This window comes from Glossina fuscipes, unplaced genomic scaffold (assembly GCF_014805625.2).
Source record: "Glossina fuscipes isolate IAEA_lab_2018 unplaced genomic scaffold, Yale_Gfus_2 2, whole genome shotgun sequence".
In the NCBI taxonomy this organism is placed as follows: Eukaryota; Metazoa; Arthropoda; class Insecta; order Diptera; family Glossinidae; genus Glossina; species Glossina fuscipes.
Genome location: NW_023998416.1, coordinates 28,500,722 through 28,518,754, shown reverse-complemented (window position 1 = coordinate 28,518,754; position 18,033 = coordinate 28,500,722). Strand labels below are relative to the sequence as shown.

The 18,033-nt window shown below is 33.2% G+C and overlaps 1 protein-coding gene across 4 annotated transcripts in view; it reads right to left on the bottom strand.

Moving 5' to 3' along the window:
* The window catches only part of LOC119633197 (contactin-5), a 244,755-nt gene that overhangs the window by 83,341 nt on the left and 143,381 nt on the right, over positions 1-18,033 (bottom strand). For all 4 annotated transcript variants that reach the window (XM_038026595.1, XM_038026594.1, XM_038026593.1 and 1 more), the window contains 2 exons: positions 17,777-17,972; positions 1,325-1,585 (listed from right to left, as the gene is read on the bottom strand). In XM_038026595.1, the coding sequence (XP_037882523.1) occupies positions 1,325-1,585; positions 17,777-17,972 (457 nt within the window). The remainder of the gene's footprint in view (positions 1-1,324; positions 1,586-17,776; positions 17,973-18,033) is intronic.

Sequence of the window (18,033 nt, the reverse complement as noted above, 5' to 3'; positions counted from 1 at the left end):
TTAAGGGTTTTGTTATCGTATTCAACCACCATAAACGCAATTTTTTTTTTTTTGTTTTGTTTTTTTATGCCTGGTTGTACAGAATTTTTGCAATTATTCGCAATATTGATGTATGCTCGCTTTTATATGAGCACTTGTAGGCAATTTTTCTTTAATTATCTTCTTCTCTGCTTCTGTTTTCTTAAAATTAATTTCATTCAAAATTGAAACAGAAGACACGTGCACAGTTTATACAGTCACTTGTGTACATTTCAAGACCAATAAGCAAAATTAATGTGAAAAAGGAAACTTGATGAAAAAAACAAAAAAAATAAATAAAAATAAAAAATAAAAATTAAAGGACTTGAGTTACTTGCTTTAAGTGGATACACGAATACAATTACATCGCCACGATCAAAGCTTATATGAAACGGTAATGATGCTCGAAAAGCCATACGCAGGTTAAGTAGAATCTTTTGATGACTACTTTAACTTCATTTAAGAAAATGTACAGAAATATTCCACGTATTTATTTACTTACATATGTATATATGTATATATGTATATATTTATAAAGAGGTCTAAGAAAAAATAGCATTCTATCCTTCGTCTTCCGTGTTTTCTGACCATGCACTTTATGCTTTGAAAAAGGTCGGTTTTCTTTCGCCCCAAGTATTTAATGGTGGATTCAAGCATATTTTTAAGCATGGAGCCAAAAGATAAGTTCTCTACTAATGTGTCTGTTTGGACAGGGCGGAATGGAATTTGAATGCTGTCTTGGTAAACCTGCTATTGAGTTGAAAAACAGATTTCTAATAAGATATCTCGTACGGACAGACAGGCAACCATGAACGGTATTGGAAGCATTGAAAACCTTGCCTGGCTTAAGAGTGTATGCAACTCGCCTTGGCAGATGCTTCTAGAAGCAAAATGGCAAGTAACGTTATATTATACTTTACCTTTCATACATGAATAAATAAACACTTAATGTTATTTCACAATTAGCGGAATATAACTTTGTCTTTCTCAGCCATAGGCCGCTAATAGTAATTAATTGTAATATTATTATTACATATCTTGCTTGAAAAAACACATATGTGCAGAATATTATCGTTGTATAAGTGAAGTCAAAGAGAAAAAAAAGGTACGAAACAAATTTCATTAAACAGCAGCATAGAAAGGTTTATATTCTTCACTCATTCAATGTGAAATAAACAGATTGATAACACGCCTAAGTTGCAAATGTAATGACAAACTTAAGAGTTCGTGCATTAAACGGTTTTTCTTGTTTTTTGTTTTTTTTTTATTTTTTTTGATGATAATCGATAGTAAAATGTTCACTTACGTTATCATTGGATCGGGCGAACCGCCAATACTGCTGCAAGTCAATTCCATTGGTTTATCTTCAGTTGCGACGGCCACATTACCAGGTGATATGACGGGCGGATGTGGCGGTGTTAAAACAGTTAAATTATAAAATTCCTGATGCACATCAGCCCCGGTGCCTTTGGCTTTGATACGGCACTCAAACCGTCCATTGTCACGGTTATATGAGGTATTTTTAATCTGCAGATCATAAATGCCACTCTTCGGACGGAAATCGAGTCTGAAATAGTCATAATAAAAGGAAAAAATTAAGTAAGAAAGAAGAAAATGAAAGAGAGATGATAAGTAATGTCTTAATAAGAGTTGTGATGCAATCGATGTCATAGTAGAAGGATACGAAGGAAAGATTATAGTAAACGAATGAAAAGCACATTAAAGACTTTTTGATAAAACAAAACAAAACGAAACGAAACGAAATAACGAATGAATAAATAAATTGAAGAAGAAATTCAAACATTATCTCGCTGAAGGGATTCTTTAATTTCTCTCATTTTTTTCAATTTGAATTTAAGCCACGTGCTCTTAATATCGTATTGCGCCTTTTCTAGGTTAATGCAAGCCATTGTCATTGATTCTTGCAAACGTTCTTTTTTTTTTTAGTAATCAAAATATGTAAGCTTTTCGAAAGGTTACTTCACCAGGGGTAGCTGTTCAAATGACCATTGAGATGAAAACAAAAAAAGAGAAAAAAACTTGAAAAGAACGTTAATGCATATAAATTTCAAGTGTCCTTGAAACATATTCTCTTTTCACTTATATTCGTTTACATTAACTTTCTTTTTCTACTTCGTTTATCACATTTGCCCTCTAAGAGTATCAAATGCTATCAGAGAACTGTTTAAGTGACCTCTTCTCTAAGGTAGACAGACGACAAAGTTAATGAAGCGAATTTTTTCTTTTTTTTTTTTTTTCTCAGTATATTTGCTGATGCTACGTTTTTTCTTTTTCTTTTTGTTTTTTTTTTTTTCCTTTGCTTTAGTAATAAATACACATCGCATTCAATATTTTCTATGTTTGCATGTATGTGACTGAGTTTATGGTTCTTGTTGAACTTTTCTGATACTTGATAAGCTTTTTTTTTCTCGCAATGAAGAAATTTTGTGCAAAATATAAAAAACTCAAGTGCATGAATAGAAAAAGAAAAAAAAAAAAAATAGAAAATAAATTCAGGGAATATTTTGCAGACTTTTTCAACAACTCATCAAGAACCATCAAATTTACACTAACGAGAAGTTTTAAGTAAAACATACTTTAAGAATTTAATGATATACACTATCACATATTAACTGTAGTAGACTAATAAAGGGAGACATACTATTTAGGGGAAAATAAAATGTTGAAGATTAGGATTTTTCCCTTTTTACTGCAAGTTGGTCAAAACTCTTAGTTGGAGCTATTAATAAACATAAAGCTCATTGCGTGTTCGCTTGTATCCAATTTATTGGAGAATTCAAAATTGGAATACCTTTAACCCTAATCTTCGCATCTGCCCGTCAGTCGCTGAGAATGAAAAAGATTTAATTTTTTTGCTTACATTACACTTATCCAGAAACCAGTCCCTATATTGAAATATAAAATATTCCCTGCGCCGGCCATCTATATTTTTTCATTCAATGCCAGAAGATGAGGATTATATTTACTTTTGCAATATCCCAAAGGAAGCTACGGCAACCTAACAACGTGTCCGTGTCAAATTCTAACTCGATTTAAACATCCTCTTGCCCCTATAAGTATGTTATCAATATTAAATTCCGAATCCATTGAAGAACGCCTATTCGCCCATGTAACGCTTGTTGTAAACAGACTCCGGGCCGCAAGGTATCTATCGCCTTCAAGTTTGGTAGAAACAGAACCTCGTAAGTTAAGAATATTTCCGGTTTCCCATGGGAAACAAAATTGAACAACAAAAAGGAACAAGGAGTTGAACTCTTTCCTGTCTATTCGTAAAAGAAAGGAGTCCAACTAAATATGTGGGTAGATAGAATATTGCGGCATTGGATCAAAAGAGCCGCAGCCAACAACGGTTCATTGGCCGCGGCAAACTTCCGTCTCAAGAAAGTCCACACCAGAACTAAATACGTAGCATTTGTTTTCCACTTTCAGCGCAATGTGTAACTTAAATACACGCGGGTTGTTTGTAGCACAGTTCTATTATAAAGGTTGAGTGTGTTTGGTCCTAAGATAAATTTCAATTTTACCTCATTATTATTCTTATTCCCATTGACACGATTTAAAATAACAAGTTAAAAGGTTTTACTCTTTTTTTTTTTTTTTTGCTTTTATATAATAAAATTTCTTTATTGGTTTATTTACTATAAATAAATTCATTTTCAATAACTAAAATAACATAAATGTTTCAAGTTTGAATTGGAAAAATGACAAAAAAAAACAATTTTTTTTTTTGCATATGCCAGCAATTTTTGAACATAACTGAAAAGCTTTAAATTTAAAAATATTTTTTAATAAGCATTTAGTAAATGTGATTTTGATAAAACTAAAATATTATTTAATAGGCCACAGCCCGAACAGGATAAAATGCAAAGTATAACAATACAAAAAAAAAGAAAAAAAAAACCCCAAATTCTTCCATAGCATAATAAGAGAGAATAAATAACACACAAAAGCTATCAACTTTCGAAATTACATAGAAATATGTACAACTAATGTGTGCTTATATTGTATATGGTTAGTCCATATGAATGTTGCCTTTGTATGAACGTACAGGTAGCTTTAAGCCAAAACACGGCAGATAAATATTTGATTCCTTTTTCAATTGAGTAACAATATCATTAAAAAATTCAATTTCTTCGAAACTTAGTCCAAAATACAAAATTTCTAATATGTGTTCACATTGCAGTCTGTTTTCTAAATATGCAGGTTTCCGTCAGTAGAAAATATGATATGACATCTGTCTCTCCAGGGGATAATTTTCAATTACGAAAGTAAATCACTGAGCGAGTAGAATCGCTAGAGTTTATTATAAGGAGCCTTCTGGAGTAATCGGGCTTTGCTAAAATTGAGAGTAAGAATTTATCGGCTTTTTTGACAAAAGTGAAAATAGTTTCATTCCACCGTTCGTAGTGTGGATACGAAATGCGCCGGTTTACTGTTTTAGATCGTCTATAGGGACAGAGGTCGTCTATAGGTTTAGCAAGCTTTTTCAAAAACTTCCACTTCAATTCAAGGCAAAAGCATTTTCTGGAGTAAATATATCTTGAAGGCAAAGCCGAGTGTTTAGTAACAAAATCAGTGAAAGTCACAATGCTGTGTCTTCCGAATAGCGCAGTAAGGAGTTTTGGTTACAAAATCGGGCAAAATGCGGTTTGATGATGAGGAGTAATAGAGTGTTGTGTAGACACACACTTCGAACATCCAAATATCCGAAGACCCAAAATGCAAATCTCACGAAATTTTGCAAAAGTTTTGCGTGGTCTTTGGCAAATGCGCGTCATATAGATTCAACTCAACATATTGATCGTTTTTAAAGTGGGCGTACAATGCTTAGACTTTGCTTGGAGATAAGCACTCATCGCTATAAATTTGTTACATGAACTGAGGCGTTTCAGTAAAAAATTTGTTAAAAATGCATTTTGATAATCACCGCTGATTCGCGGATTCGATATTCTTTATGTTTTTTCTCCACCGTATCATCCGAAGAAATCACTTAATAAAAATCTTTTGGATTATTATTCTTTGATATATTGAATCGGACGGATATACACATTAGGCCCAAATCGTAAGTTTATTGTGAGATATCGCGTTGTAGCAGGGACATCTGCCACCTACAGGTTTCCATACAAATATATATATGAATATGCATATGTATGCATTTGTTTATGCTTTTTGTATAAAATATGAAATGCTATTTTCATACAAAGATAACAAAATATGCATTTAATTAAGAACAATTTGAAAATTTTAAAACATTTTCAAATGAAAATAACATTTAGTGTTTTACTAATGTCTCCACATTGCATGTATCATCAGAGCTAGATAAATATACATTTACGAAAAAACTGAAAGTAAAAAAAATGCATAAAATTCATAAACTTGCATTTGTAGATAGATGCTTGTGTTTTAAAAATAATAAGAAAATTAATTTCATTTTAATTATATAAACAAACCAAAGAACAGAGAGTGCGAGAGAAGGACTTCAGTTAAATCTGATGCTAATGAAATATTGTTTGTGTGAAAAAATTCTCACCCCCGGGTGGACTAAATATGTGAACTAAAATTTCTTTGAATTTTCAAGCAATGTTAATAAGTCCTGCGGTGGGAGTTATAATAATGCGGGCACACACACTATTCTCTTCGAACTTTCACGTTCGTATATCCTTTTACATATACCCCAATATGTCATTTTTTCCATGTTGTCCAAAATGCATTAAAAAAAATTTGATTACAATAGAACGCTCGGGGCATTTTAATTGGAAAATATGAGTTTGATTAATTCGGTCATTAAAATATTTTTCAACATATTATGACAGACCAAGCTTGTGCTTCCATTTTCGCAATCCTTTACAAACGGACAGTAGACAGTAATAGAAATCGATAGCTTGTCTTATATCTATTCATAAACTGAATGCCTTTTCCAATCTTAATTATTGCACTTCACCGAAAGATGAGCGGTATATTCATTTTGTCGAAACGTATGCAGCAACACCAAGGGGGAAGCTCTTCAGAGATTGCACAAAGTACATATATTCTTGGTCAGCATCAAGCACATCCGTCTGCACATCGGTCCGATCGTTTGCCTGCGTTACGTCTGTTCTAAACATTCTCCGGCTGTCAACTTTAAATTTGGCAAAAACATTGAAAGCTTTCCACGCAGGTTGGATTTGAAAATGTTTCCGTCTGTCAATGTGTTTTTCAAAAGCAATAATAAATTATTTTTCTTCTAATTACTCATAACAAGCTGCTGCAGATAAATCTACAAACATCTGAACGTTTGCTCTATAGGTGTTTCTGTAACTTCTGTACAAATGTGGGAAGAAAGCTTCAAACACTCCATAAAGTATATAAATTCTTGGCCAATTTCAAATTCGGAATGCACTTAAGCATGTCCGTTTGCTCCTCTCCTATCTGGCCGATTGCCCAAATGTGTATTATACGTGGTAAACATTCTCCCTTTCGTAAAAATTAAGATATCGACTACAAGTTTACAAAAGAAAGCGAAAGTGATCCAAAGCGGTCAAAGAATATGTCTAAAAACTTTCACGCGCCAATAATGCAACAAAAACATTATAGTGACCCACGGCCCGCAATTAAATATCCAATATAAGCCAATACGTCACTATACCAAATCCCATTCAAATATCTTAAATCCACGACCAGTAGGCTGGACACAACCGTCTCAGACAGGCAGATGGGCGGACAAACTCGGTAGAATGGAAGATCCGTTCTGTCTCAAGTTCTTCTGCGGGTGACACCCCCCCTTCAAACGGAGGAGGCCCTCATGTAATAAGCGGTATAGGGGGGATAAAAAGACGCAACGTCACAAAATTGAGCATTTTTAAGGTACATTATTAATGCATTATTTTATATAAGAAGTCGTGTCCCCATTCGAATTGCTTTAGCCATTTCTTTCGCTGCAGTTTAATGAAATTTATTAGCAAAGAAAAAATGCGCCTCTTTTTGCTTATTTTTCACAATATTGTAAAAAACTCTTGCAATTATTTGTTCTTCTATTCTTTACACGTTCCTCTTATTGTAGAAAAAAAGTAGAGCAGAGACATATCGTGTTTTTTTTTTGCCGTCTCCAAGCGCGTACGATTAAACGCCAGTATACCGAAAACATACTGAAAGATGACAAGACTTCTTTTCTTGGCAGAAACATATGGCTCAGCATAAAATTGTTGGTTGGGACACTGAAGTATGGATCTACTTTGAACTGACATCACACTTTCTTTCACAACGTTTTCTTATATTATTTTGATAATTTTATGCTGCTTACTATACTTAAATATTAATTCGTTGATTGCTTTATTTCTTTCAACTATCATTTCTCACCTCTCTATTGACCTATGAACGCAGCTTTGTTATTAATTCTTGTTTGTAATTAACTATAAAAACCAAGGATTGTTAACCGGTATTTTTACATCACCTATCGACTGAAAATTGACGGTATGTTTATTTAGTGAAAAACGTTTGCACGTCCGCTCCAGAGAAGTAAGCTTCAGAGAATGGATAAAGTATATACTTTGCTTTACTGATCAAGTGCTCAAATGATTTAAATACGCCCGTCCTTCTATCGTATGACCTGTCTGTCTGTGATTAGTACTTCGGCGCGGTTATCAAAACGGTGGGAGGACACGCCCATAGTACAATGTGTCTATTTTAATTATCATAAAATAATTTGATTTTTAACCTGTACTTATAGACTGCAACAGACGCAATAATAATAGTAATCTCTACGAATATCTTGTGGACGATCTTATAGTAAAAGTTCAAGAAAAAACAATTGTCCATGTCCACTCAATATTATAGTGCATCACAAATGCATATTTTTCCCTTTATTGTTTTGAATTTTTTCCTTTTTTATAGACGAAGGTATAAAGGATTCGGCCACAGTCGAATATAATTTTCTTACTTATTGTTTATGAAATCGTTTCGGTTTCGTTTAGAAAAAATAGCGGAAAAAGGTTTGTTATTAATTTTCTTCTTTTTTGGCAGAAGCAACGATGTTTTGAATAAAATAGAGCACGAAACAAAAATTGAAAATTTGAATAAAACAGGTCAGTGAGGGTCGTGGAAATTCCATATAAAATTACACTGACTGCTACTGGCGTTTATGAGGTTATGACAGAAGGTAATATATGTTCTAACGAAGAAGATAACTTGAAGGAGCGGAAAAAGTGAGACGCAAAAGGACATTACTAGTTTCGCAATCTTTATGTGGTTGGAACATTTGGTAGAACGCTTGAAGTTATTTCAAAGGCCATAAATAGAATTCTGGGACAAAGACCGAAAACGTTACTTTTCTTGCTCAAGCCAGGTGGCGCTGAATCGTGAGGCGTTGTGAACCCGAGCGGAGATCAAAGGGACCAGTAACCTCGAAAATGAGTCCAAGTATTTTTAGTACTCCCATTAGACTGCGGCCGTTGCCACTGCCACTCATCATTTCTTTCTCTGCCTCCATATGCTTCGTAGCTTTATTTTATTATCTAGATGGGATCATCGCCTGAGTGGTGGGAATGGGAATGAGAACAATGAGAGACAAGTTGCATACTTCGATAAAAGTTCTTATCCAACACGATTTCCCATGAAAGGTAGGAATTTTAAAAAAGAAAAGCTTAAGACCCTATACCTTTGTTACAAATACGCGAAATTTTTGACACGCGTTCATTGCGAAAACAGATTCAAGACTAAGCAGTATCGACCAAATATGAAATAGTGTGCTTTAAATGATCTTGAAAATATTATATAATTTTGATCTTGGATACACTCAGTGACTCAGTCGCATATCAAAGACGATCATAAATTCCCTGCTATAACATTGAGTGAAATTATTTGCTTGAAAGCAAAGCAGTTAGTAATTCTTTCTTTGCTCTGAGATTTCATTGAAGAGTTTTAAATTTCCTTAGTCTATAACGTTACAGTATTTGTTGGTGAGGAGAGTCGGAGAAATGCGGACATAGTATATATCTTAGCTTATCTTGATTATCTTATGTACTTTAGCATACTTTTAAACAAGTATATTTAACAAGCTTGCAATTTATGTAATAGAATTCGTTTGATTTTGCCTCAGGCCTCTACTTTGGTTGTTAATGTCGGTTACAATATTTACCATTATTATTGTTGTTTCTATACAGATTTACAGTGCAAACAGGAGAAACAACAGCAACAAATAAGAGGACTTGTTTACAATGTTTCTATTTTTGCTTTTTTGCTTTGCTTTCCATCCGCACTTAACATTACGTTATTACTGTTTTTGCTTTTTTGTTTTTGTTTTTTGCGCTCACATTTCTAAGGTTTTCTAAGGTGCAATGCACATGAAGAGTCTGCAACAACTATTAACTAGCCCGACAACAAACCCAAACAACCGAGTCATAACCATGCTCTGAATAACGCTGCACAACATTACAAACCTTTATGGCTAACTGAAGTATATTACTGTTGTCCTTCTACTTTCAATATATATATCATTTTTTTTTTTTTTTTTTTTTTTTTGCTTTGTTGTGTACTTTAAAAGGTCCGCACAGCCACTTAGACATGCTTACATTGATATATATGAGCATACTTGCATTGAATCATTTTTTCAATTTTTATTTTCATTTTTCAGTTTTTCAATATTTACCCTCTCTCTCTCAACTTTTGTCGTTTTGCAGCATTTTATCATATCAACGACAGTCACTTAACAATGTACAATCATTAGTGTAAACGAGGCTGAACACACATAACTGACCATGGAACCATGGCGAAGCTTAGGTGTGTTAAATATTGTGAATGTCGATTGATTTGATAAAAGAGCAAAAAAAAAAATTAGACAAAACTTAGATCGAATAATATGACACCTCACTGTAATTATTGTTTGATGGCTGGTGAAAAAATGCACAAGGTGCAACCATAAGCGTAACATGTTTTCAAAGCGTAACAAAAATGTCAAATATTTTATGAGTGTCCTATAATATATACACATATAAACCATCATATATAAACTAAATAATTGCATGAAAAAATACAAGCTGTCAAAAAAATAATGGGAATGGGTTGTCTAAGTACAGACATATGCTCTGTCTTTATGAACTTTTTGGTCCAAATCTACTTTATTCTTATTCACAAAAATTCTGAGCAAAAACATATCTCACATCATGGTTCAAATATCATATTTATTGGGTATAGTTACTTGTGCTGTTCTTTCCTTTCCGCAAAAGTCAAGTGATCAATTTGTGGAAAGCTATTTCAAATGTTTGACACTACAAAAGAAAATACAAAAAGAAAACTCACAGCAATCCAAGAGACTGTTAACACAAATTGAATGGGCTATATTCCTATTGTCGAACCACTGAAACATTGCAGTTGGGCAGAGTCGCTCTTTTAAAACTCTACGCATACAAGAGGCTTTCTGGCGATATTTCGAAAAATAGTCCCACCCGTTGGCCACATAAATTTTTATGGGAAATCATTATATTATAACTTAAGCAATTTTTTTCCTACCTAGCCTTATCTTCTATAAGAATCTCTAGAATGCGAAGAAACTCAAAAAATTGTTTCAATCCATTCAGATTTTTCTTAATCATTTAGTAATTCATTCAAAATGTGCCGTTTTATGCGAGCGGTCTCGTCTCGGCCAAAAAAATTTTCGAACGCGAATCTCGTCTCGAGCACAAGAACAATGAATAGACAGGCTTGAATTGATTCTGCATCAAGTTCTTTCGGCATCCGGTTCAAGCTTCAAATATGACAAATATTCGTTAATTCGTTATAAAATAGCGATCAGATTATCAGGCAAGAAATACTTTAGAAAAAGGTATAAATTTTTGCTAGCGATGGGTCAGTCTTTGAAACATGTTATCTGAGTCTTAAACTTAACTTGGATTTGGAAATTTGTTGTTCTAGAAAAAGTTACGCGATGGAGAAGTTAGTTAATTGCATTTATTCTATTATCCATATTGATCGATACCGTATTCAATTCATATTCAGTTCGGTAAACTTGTAATGCATCTCGCGTTGTATGTTGAAATACTTTGGACGAACTTAGTATACCTTCAGTGAAGGTTGCTGAAAAAAAAATAAAAGGCCATAGCAAGCAATATTTGGATTATTGTAAGGAGCACTTAGAAAGGAAAATGTAATCCAATCTAAATTTACGTTCTTATGTGTAATATGGTTTCATTCGTGCACATCTAGGTAAATGTGCTCTGAAAGGAAATATTCTTTCTTTTCTTTGATGTTTCCTTAATAGACCGCAATCCATGTTTACGACAACGTTTGTTAACAATTTGGGAGTTCATATTATTGTCGTTAAAAAAGAGAAAAGATAAAATAAAAGAAAAGGAAAGAAAAGGAAAGGAAACGACGAAAGAGATTTAATATGATTTTTTTAATTTGCATTTTAATAACTTAACTATAATCAGTAATCCTTTTAATGATTTAAAAATGTATTTATTTACGATCAGCTTGTAGCGACAGATAGCATTGAGCATCTCAAGAAGTGAAATATTCTCTTTGCATAAAGTGGTGATAAGTAATACCAAAAAGAAAAAAAAAAGAAAAGAATATGTATACATTATATATATATCTATATATATATATATATCTATATATATATATCTATATATATATGTATATATATTTTATGGCGATATCTATCTTTCTTATTTTACTTTTGCAAAATATAAACTTGAGAGTTTTCCTCCTCGTACGCAAGTCTCTTTCGCGTTCTCCCTCGTTTTCATTTTTCTTTCACAAAAAACTGTATTAAAAGAGTCATAATTCTTTAGCTTTCAGCCATCGACGCTATTTAAATAAAATGCCATTTAATAGCCGGAACACACTATAAAATTTATAGCAATAAATATATTTTAGTTCTTTTTAATACATTTTCTTGATAGCCGGTTTCAAGATACTACGGTTAAAGCGGTAGCGGTAGCTGACATTGTTTCTCGATATCGCTTTATAAGACTTTCGACAGCCTTAAGCGGTACATAAGACTACTATTATTATCCTTTTATATAAAGAAAAATAATAGTAAAATATAAAAAGCAAAACTATAAACAGAGCAAGCGAGTTACACAGATTGGATGAATCTGCTTGTCTACGAAGAGGGATGAGCATTATTTGTATTAATTAACAAAGTTCAAGTAAGTTTTTCAAAGAAATAAAGAAACATTAAACGCAAATTTCTTCTTGTTTTTCTTCTTCTTGCTACTTAAAAAAATTAACTGCTCGACATTGTAAAAGATATCCGGTTAGCCTTAGGATTTTGATAGTAAGCTTTATAGCACAGAATGCTTATTGTCCGATACCTGGAGAAGCGGCGAAAGTGTTCCAAAAAGTCACGAATAAATTCAGAGAATTAAATTGAAACAAGTAAGCGAGTTATGACCAACGTCTGTAAATTACTTTTCTTCAATTTAAAGGCTATTGAAACAATCTTCCGCCTGAAGTTTTAAAAAATGGCTCGGATAACTAGTCGGATATTTTAGATAGCTTTTTATTTATTTTATCACATATATAAAATTTATGAGATCCAGCTGAGATAAGCTTGTAATTAAAAAAATAGGCCTCACTATCATAAATAAAAACTAATCCTGTGCATACTTTTTTTTTTAAAACTACCACTACTTTCTTAATTTATTTGCCAAAAAAAAAAGCATAAAAGTGGTGTTAATTACTCGGACCACGATACGTTTAGCGTTTGAAAGAAAAAAAATAATTTTGTAAATTTAAAAAATATAACGACGGCTCTAGCTCGACGTAGATGCAGAGCCAACATAGGACCGAAAAGGTTCAAGCAAAAAGAGGAATTTTAAATCTAATAAACAATTCAGGGAAAAACCCAAGCAGAAAAGAGGAATGAATCATAATGTGTATGTCCAGTTCAAAGCCACACACGATATGCACCAAATAGAGAACTTGTAAGCAAGCAGGCAAAAGGCTGGCAATTGATCATGGCACTAACATTTAGTGCCAAATCATAAAGTGATATTGAAAGTGAAAAATTTTATCGAAACCTTTTTAATTTTAATTTCAATTATTGTGCTTCATACCGCTTGCGGTACAAGGGTGTATTAAGTTTGTGCGTATGTGGGCAACAAGCGAAAGGAGAGCTGAGATAGACCGACCGATTGATTCCGATCGATTGGAATCATCTTTTGAATTGATCTAAGCTTGTCTGTTCGTCTGTCTATTCTTGTTTCCTTGTGTTCAGACCTATAGGACGCAATTTTTTGCGATATTTTCATGAAATTTGATACATCGACGTATCTTTGCGGAGGACGAATGCGATTGAAAATGGTTCGGATCCGACACCTCTTTTGATCACTTTCTATATAACGACTTCTCAAAATAAGACCTTGTTTTGTATACATAATATAATTGTAGGAAATTGTAGGGTGCTTAATGAGACCCCCTGGCCTACTGCAGTGATTTTGTTTGTTTTCAGTTAATTTAAATTTGAATTTTACACGGGATCTTCAGCCGATTAAATATTCCACAATTGAATCCATATCATATAAGCTTTTTGCAAAAAAAAAATAATTCGTGGAGGACCAATAGGAGGAATATTGAGATTTATTTCGTTTCTTTTCATTTTCAAATACACCAGGGGGCCCATTACCCATTTATGAATTTTTCCATTTGCTAGGAAGTACTTGAAATAAACTTATGCACTTCCGCTATCCTCATTGAATGTTTCAAGTTGAACGTTTATCAAGCCTAACTGCAGTTATTGTTATTACTCCTTCAGAACACCTCCTAAATAGACGATGTGCAGCAAAGAATTGCTTACTGTACTTAAGGGAAATTCTAATTTTCTTTATGATTGTAGTAAGCAGGTGAGCTCGTTTTATTATTCCGTACGTAAGGGCAAAATATGCATAACAGAATTTCTTTTTTTTCTTCGCATATCTAGGGGTGGAATTTTTAACTACAACTGATGGAGGAGTAAAACCTAATGCATGTTTCCTTCAAGCATATTTGCAAAACAGATGTAATTCATCAATAAAATTTCAATAGATTTTGAGCAAGCATTATGTCGACATCCGATCTATACAAAATATCGATATGATCAGCTTGGGAATCCATGTCTCCAGTTACCAAAGAAACTCTTTGTAATTTTCCTTCAGACAATATTTGTCGAAGGTTTACCGTAACACAAATAAAATGTTCATTCATCCTTGTTTCACTTTTCGTCTCTTCTTGATTTCTTAAAAGAGCAAAAAAATCCTAATGAATGAAAATCAAAAAAAAGGAATTTATTCCTTATTCAAGTGATTGCATGATGTATTTCCACACCACTCACATAATTTCTGAAGTTGTAAAATTCCAAAATTAGATACATAGTGTATGTATATAGACATGTACATCAATGTGTATATAAGCATTCCTGTCCGTATGTTTATTTATAATATTATGCTAAAACTGCTCTATTTTGCGGAATTTACAAATGGGATTTGTGTGTGCTGCGGGGAAATGTTCATTTCGCAGCGTCTATCATGATATGCGTGCGGCAAGTGTTAACCGTGTCGACTTGCATTTCGCCACTCTCTCATCTCATCTCATCTCAACACAAGCCGACCCAATGCAACCCATCCAACATCGTTAACACCACATGCAGTCCGTTTTCTTATTTAGATTGTTTCTCTGCTCGCAGCATCAACCCGAAAGGATTTCACTTCGATGCGTGTCTATGTTTGTTACCAGAGCCACAATCCACAACCACAAGTACGTGTGAATGTTTAAGCAGTTTCTATTGTATGCTCAACTTTCTATAACTCGTGGGAACCAGAAAAGTTGTGTTGCTGACTTGCCACACTTTGTTTAAAAAAAAAAAAAAAAAAAAAAATACAAATGAAAATAAAAATGTGCTGATATTACTCTTTTTTCTCCTCCTTTGATTCTATTTCACTTTTATTTACAAATGAAAATTTCATATATATATCGTATTTGTTTCCGCGTGCATCTATCTTCTCATCCATATACAATCATTAGTTCGTTGCGCAATTGGGAAATAAAGAAATGAAAATATCTTGGAGTTACTCGGGTAAATCGTAACTAGTTAAAATAATAAATAGAAATCCAGTGGAAAGAGAGCCTTCGTTCAATAAATTAAGTCAAAGAGAGAATTTCAAAATTGACACAACATCAAAACAACTATGCTTAACAAGAGTACACATCGCTTTCTTTCATAATTAGTGACTGACTTCCTAGAAAAAACTAATATTGTCCTTCCAAGGGAATAAAAAAAAAAAAAATGCTTCGAGTTTCTGTCTGCGCATAAGTTGAATCTTTCTTTTATTTTTTTCTTTACCTTTGTTTTAAACATGCAGGATATTACAGCCCTATTCATGGTAGATCATCAACCTTTTCAAAAATTGACCTGCCTAAAAAAACTATAGTAGTCTAGATTTAATCTTCTGCATAGTTTTTTCAAGTCAATAACCAAGAATGGATTACAAGCGATTCCTCTTGTGGCAGTTATGTGTTAATACAAAGGCAAAAATGTTTCTCATAAAAGATTTTCTGCTGGTCTTTAACAAAATTGCCCTAAGTAATGTTCTTTAGAAGACAAAATATTTATTTAGCTTTTTGCAATTAATACCGAAAAAATTTAATTTAGGGTAGGATCCTAAAAATAGGCCGAGATGGTCTGAATTCGGTATAATTAACTATTTTATAATTAGTATTATGCTATAATTTTCATCTTGAAGCATTGAAAATTATAGCTTTTTGTCAAATGATAGGGGGTTCAAAAATTGTCCAAGCTGGCCCAAAGTTTTCATATCAATTTAGAATGCCCAAGTACTACTACTTAACTACTTTTGACGAGGAATATTGAAAATTGCAATTTTTTTCAATATAACGACTTTTCCGAATATGTTATATGATGAGTTGTCAAAAAAAAATGGGCCGATCCAAACCATTTTCCATAACGTTCGCCTAGGGTCAAAACACACCATTACACCAAATTTCATTAAAATTTCATAAAACTTACATGGACAGAGATCAGACGGACAGACCGATTTATATCAACTAGGATTATGATTCTGTATCGATAGGTATAATAAAAGGAGGGTCTATTTTAAACCCTTCTGCTAGTTACATACGCAGGCACTAACTTAATATAGCCGGTACCACACAAGAGGTGTAGCGTATAACTAGCGATAAATGATACTTTAACATATCGGGCTTATGGCAGATGAATATGGCCATTTTTAAATCCTTTCTCTCTTGAGATAGACCCACTTCCCATTATATCAAAGAATTCAACATGTGATCCTATTGATTGCTGTTCATCATCTGTCCACCTGCCCGTCTAATTTTCTTGTGTTGACCCTATAATCTGCAATTTTCGAGATATTTTGATTTGAAATGTGAAGATGAATGCATGCTATTGACAATAGTTCGGAACGAAACACTTTTTACCCATATTAACCGTAATGAGAGTACTTTATGGTCAGTGGTGGGCCACTGTAGTGTTCTTAATTGTTTTTATATATATCATGTAGCCTCCCCAACTTGGATAACAAATCGGTGTTGTGTTTATTTCTAGCCTAATGCTTATGCTATTAAATATAAATCAGAATGTTGCACCAACTATACTTTGTCGAGTTTGAGAAGGCAAGAAAAAACAACGGAAGGAATCTCTTAAGGTGTTTCCGCTAAATTTCAATTTGTTGACTTTAGACAAAGAGCCTGACTGCCAACTATTTCACCCTACTTTTAGTTAATCTCTCAAGTGAGAAAAATGTGACTAACAAAATGAAAAAAGACATTTGGGGGAACTCAATGAATATGAGCTATAATGATGATAAGGAAAAATTGAAGTTTTTGATACAGAGTTCATTTTTCTCTCCCCTTTGGCAAACATATTTTGCATTCGGAAAGGAAATGATGTTCAGGGAGAGAAGAAGGGCAAATTATGGTAACTGAAATAATTAAAAGCAAACTTTTTAAAAGGTAATAGATAATAAAATTAAAAAATTATAAGTTGCTCCGTTAGCAGAACAAGCAATATTATGTTGTTGAAATGCATAGGAAGAAAGAGAGAGAGACGAACAAGAAAGCAAAGCAAACATTAAATGTTATTCCACTAAACCAATGAAATATTTACGGAATTGTGTTTTCGCAAAATGTTACTCAACTAGGACTTAACTAGTCAAACCATAAAAAAAAGGACAACAACAGCAACGGCAATAATAACAATGAAAGCAAAATATCTTCAAATGTATCCAAAGGTTACATTCGTTTGTTGTTGCATCAGAGGAATGTGTACATAAGTTTGTGGTTGGCCGGCTTATGCTAATAGTCTGAGATTTAATTAACATCTTAATTGCATTATTGTGAAGAAGTGGAAGAAGTAGAAAAAGAAAGCGAAAAAGAAGGCGAAAGAAAACAAACGTTCAATATAATAATTCGACAGAATCTTTGAAAATTAATTAACATCTTTTCGTAGGACAAACAACAACATTATTAAAAAGAAATATTGCCAAACACACAGCATGTCAATAAATGCATCACTTCAGAAATCATATTAAAACTGATGTTCAGCAAACCAAATGGATTTAATTAAATTCTTTTTTTTTTCTTACTCCTTTGAAAAGCAGAACTATTGTTGACTAAAAGTAAGCTATACATGAAAAAAATAAAAAACAAAAAAAAAACAATTGCACGCATGGCTGTGCATAGATAGGTATGTATAGAGAGGTACGGAAGTATGTGTATTGCGTGGCATTGCGAACTCACTCACCTATAACCCGAATTCAGCTGCACCTCACCAATGGCAACGTTTTCGAATTGAGCAGGATTCGCCGTCCAGCGTGCCCAGTAAAATGTGAAGTCGTCGGCATCGTACTGTTCCGTGAATCTGCATTTTAATGTGAGATCTGTGTTTTCTCGTGTATCGAGGGATTCATCAGCTTGCGTAATGGACAACACTGCAACTCCTATGAAAGCAAACAAAGAAAAAAAAAAGAAAAATTCTTTTTACAAAGAGAACAAAATAAA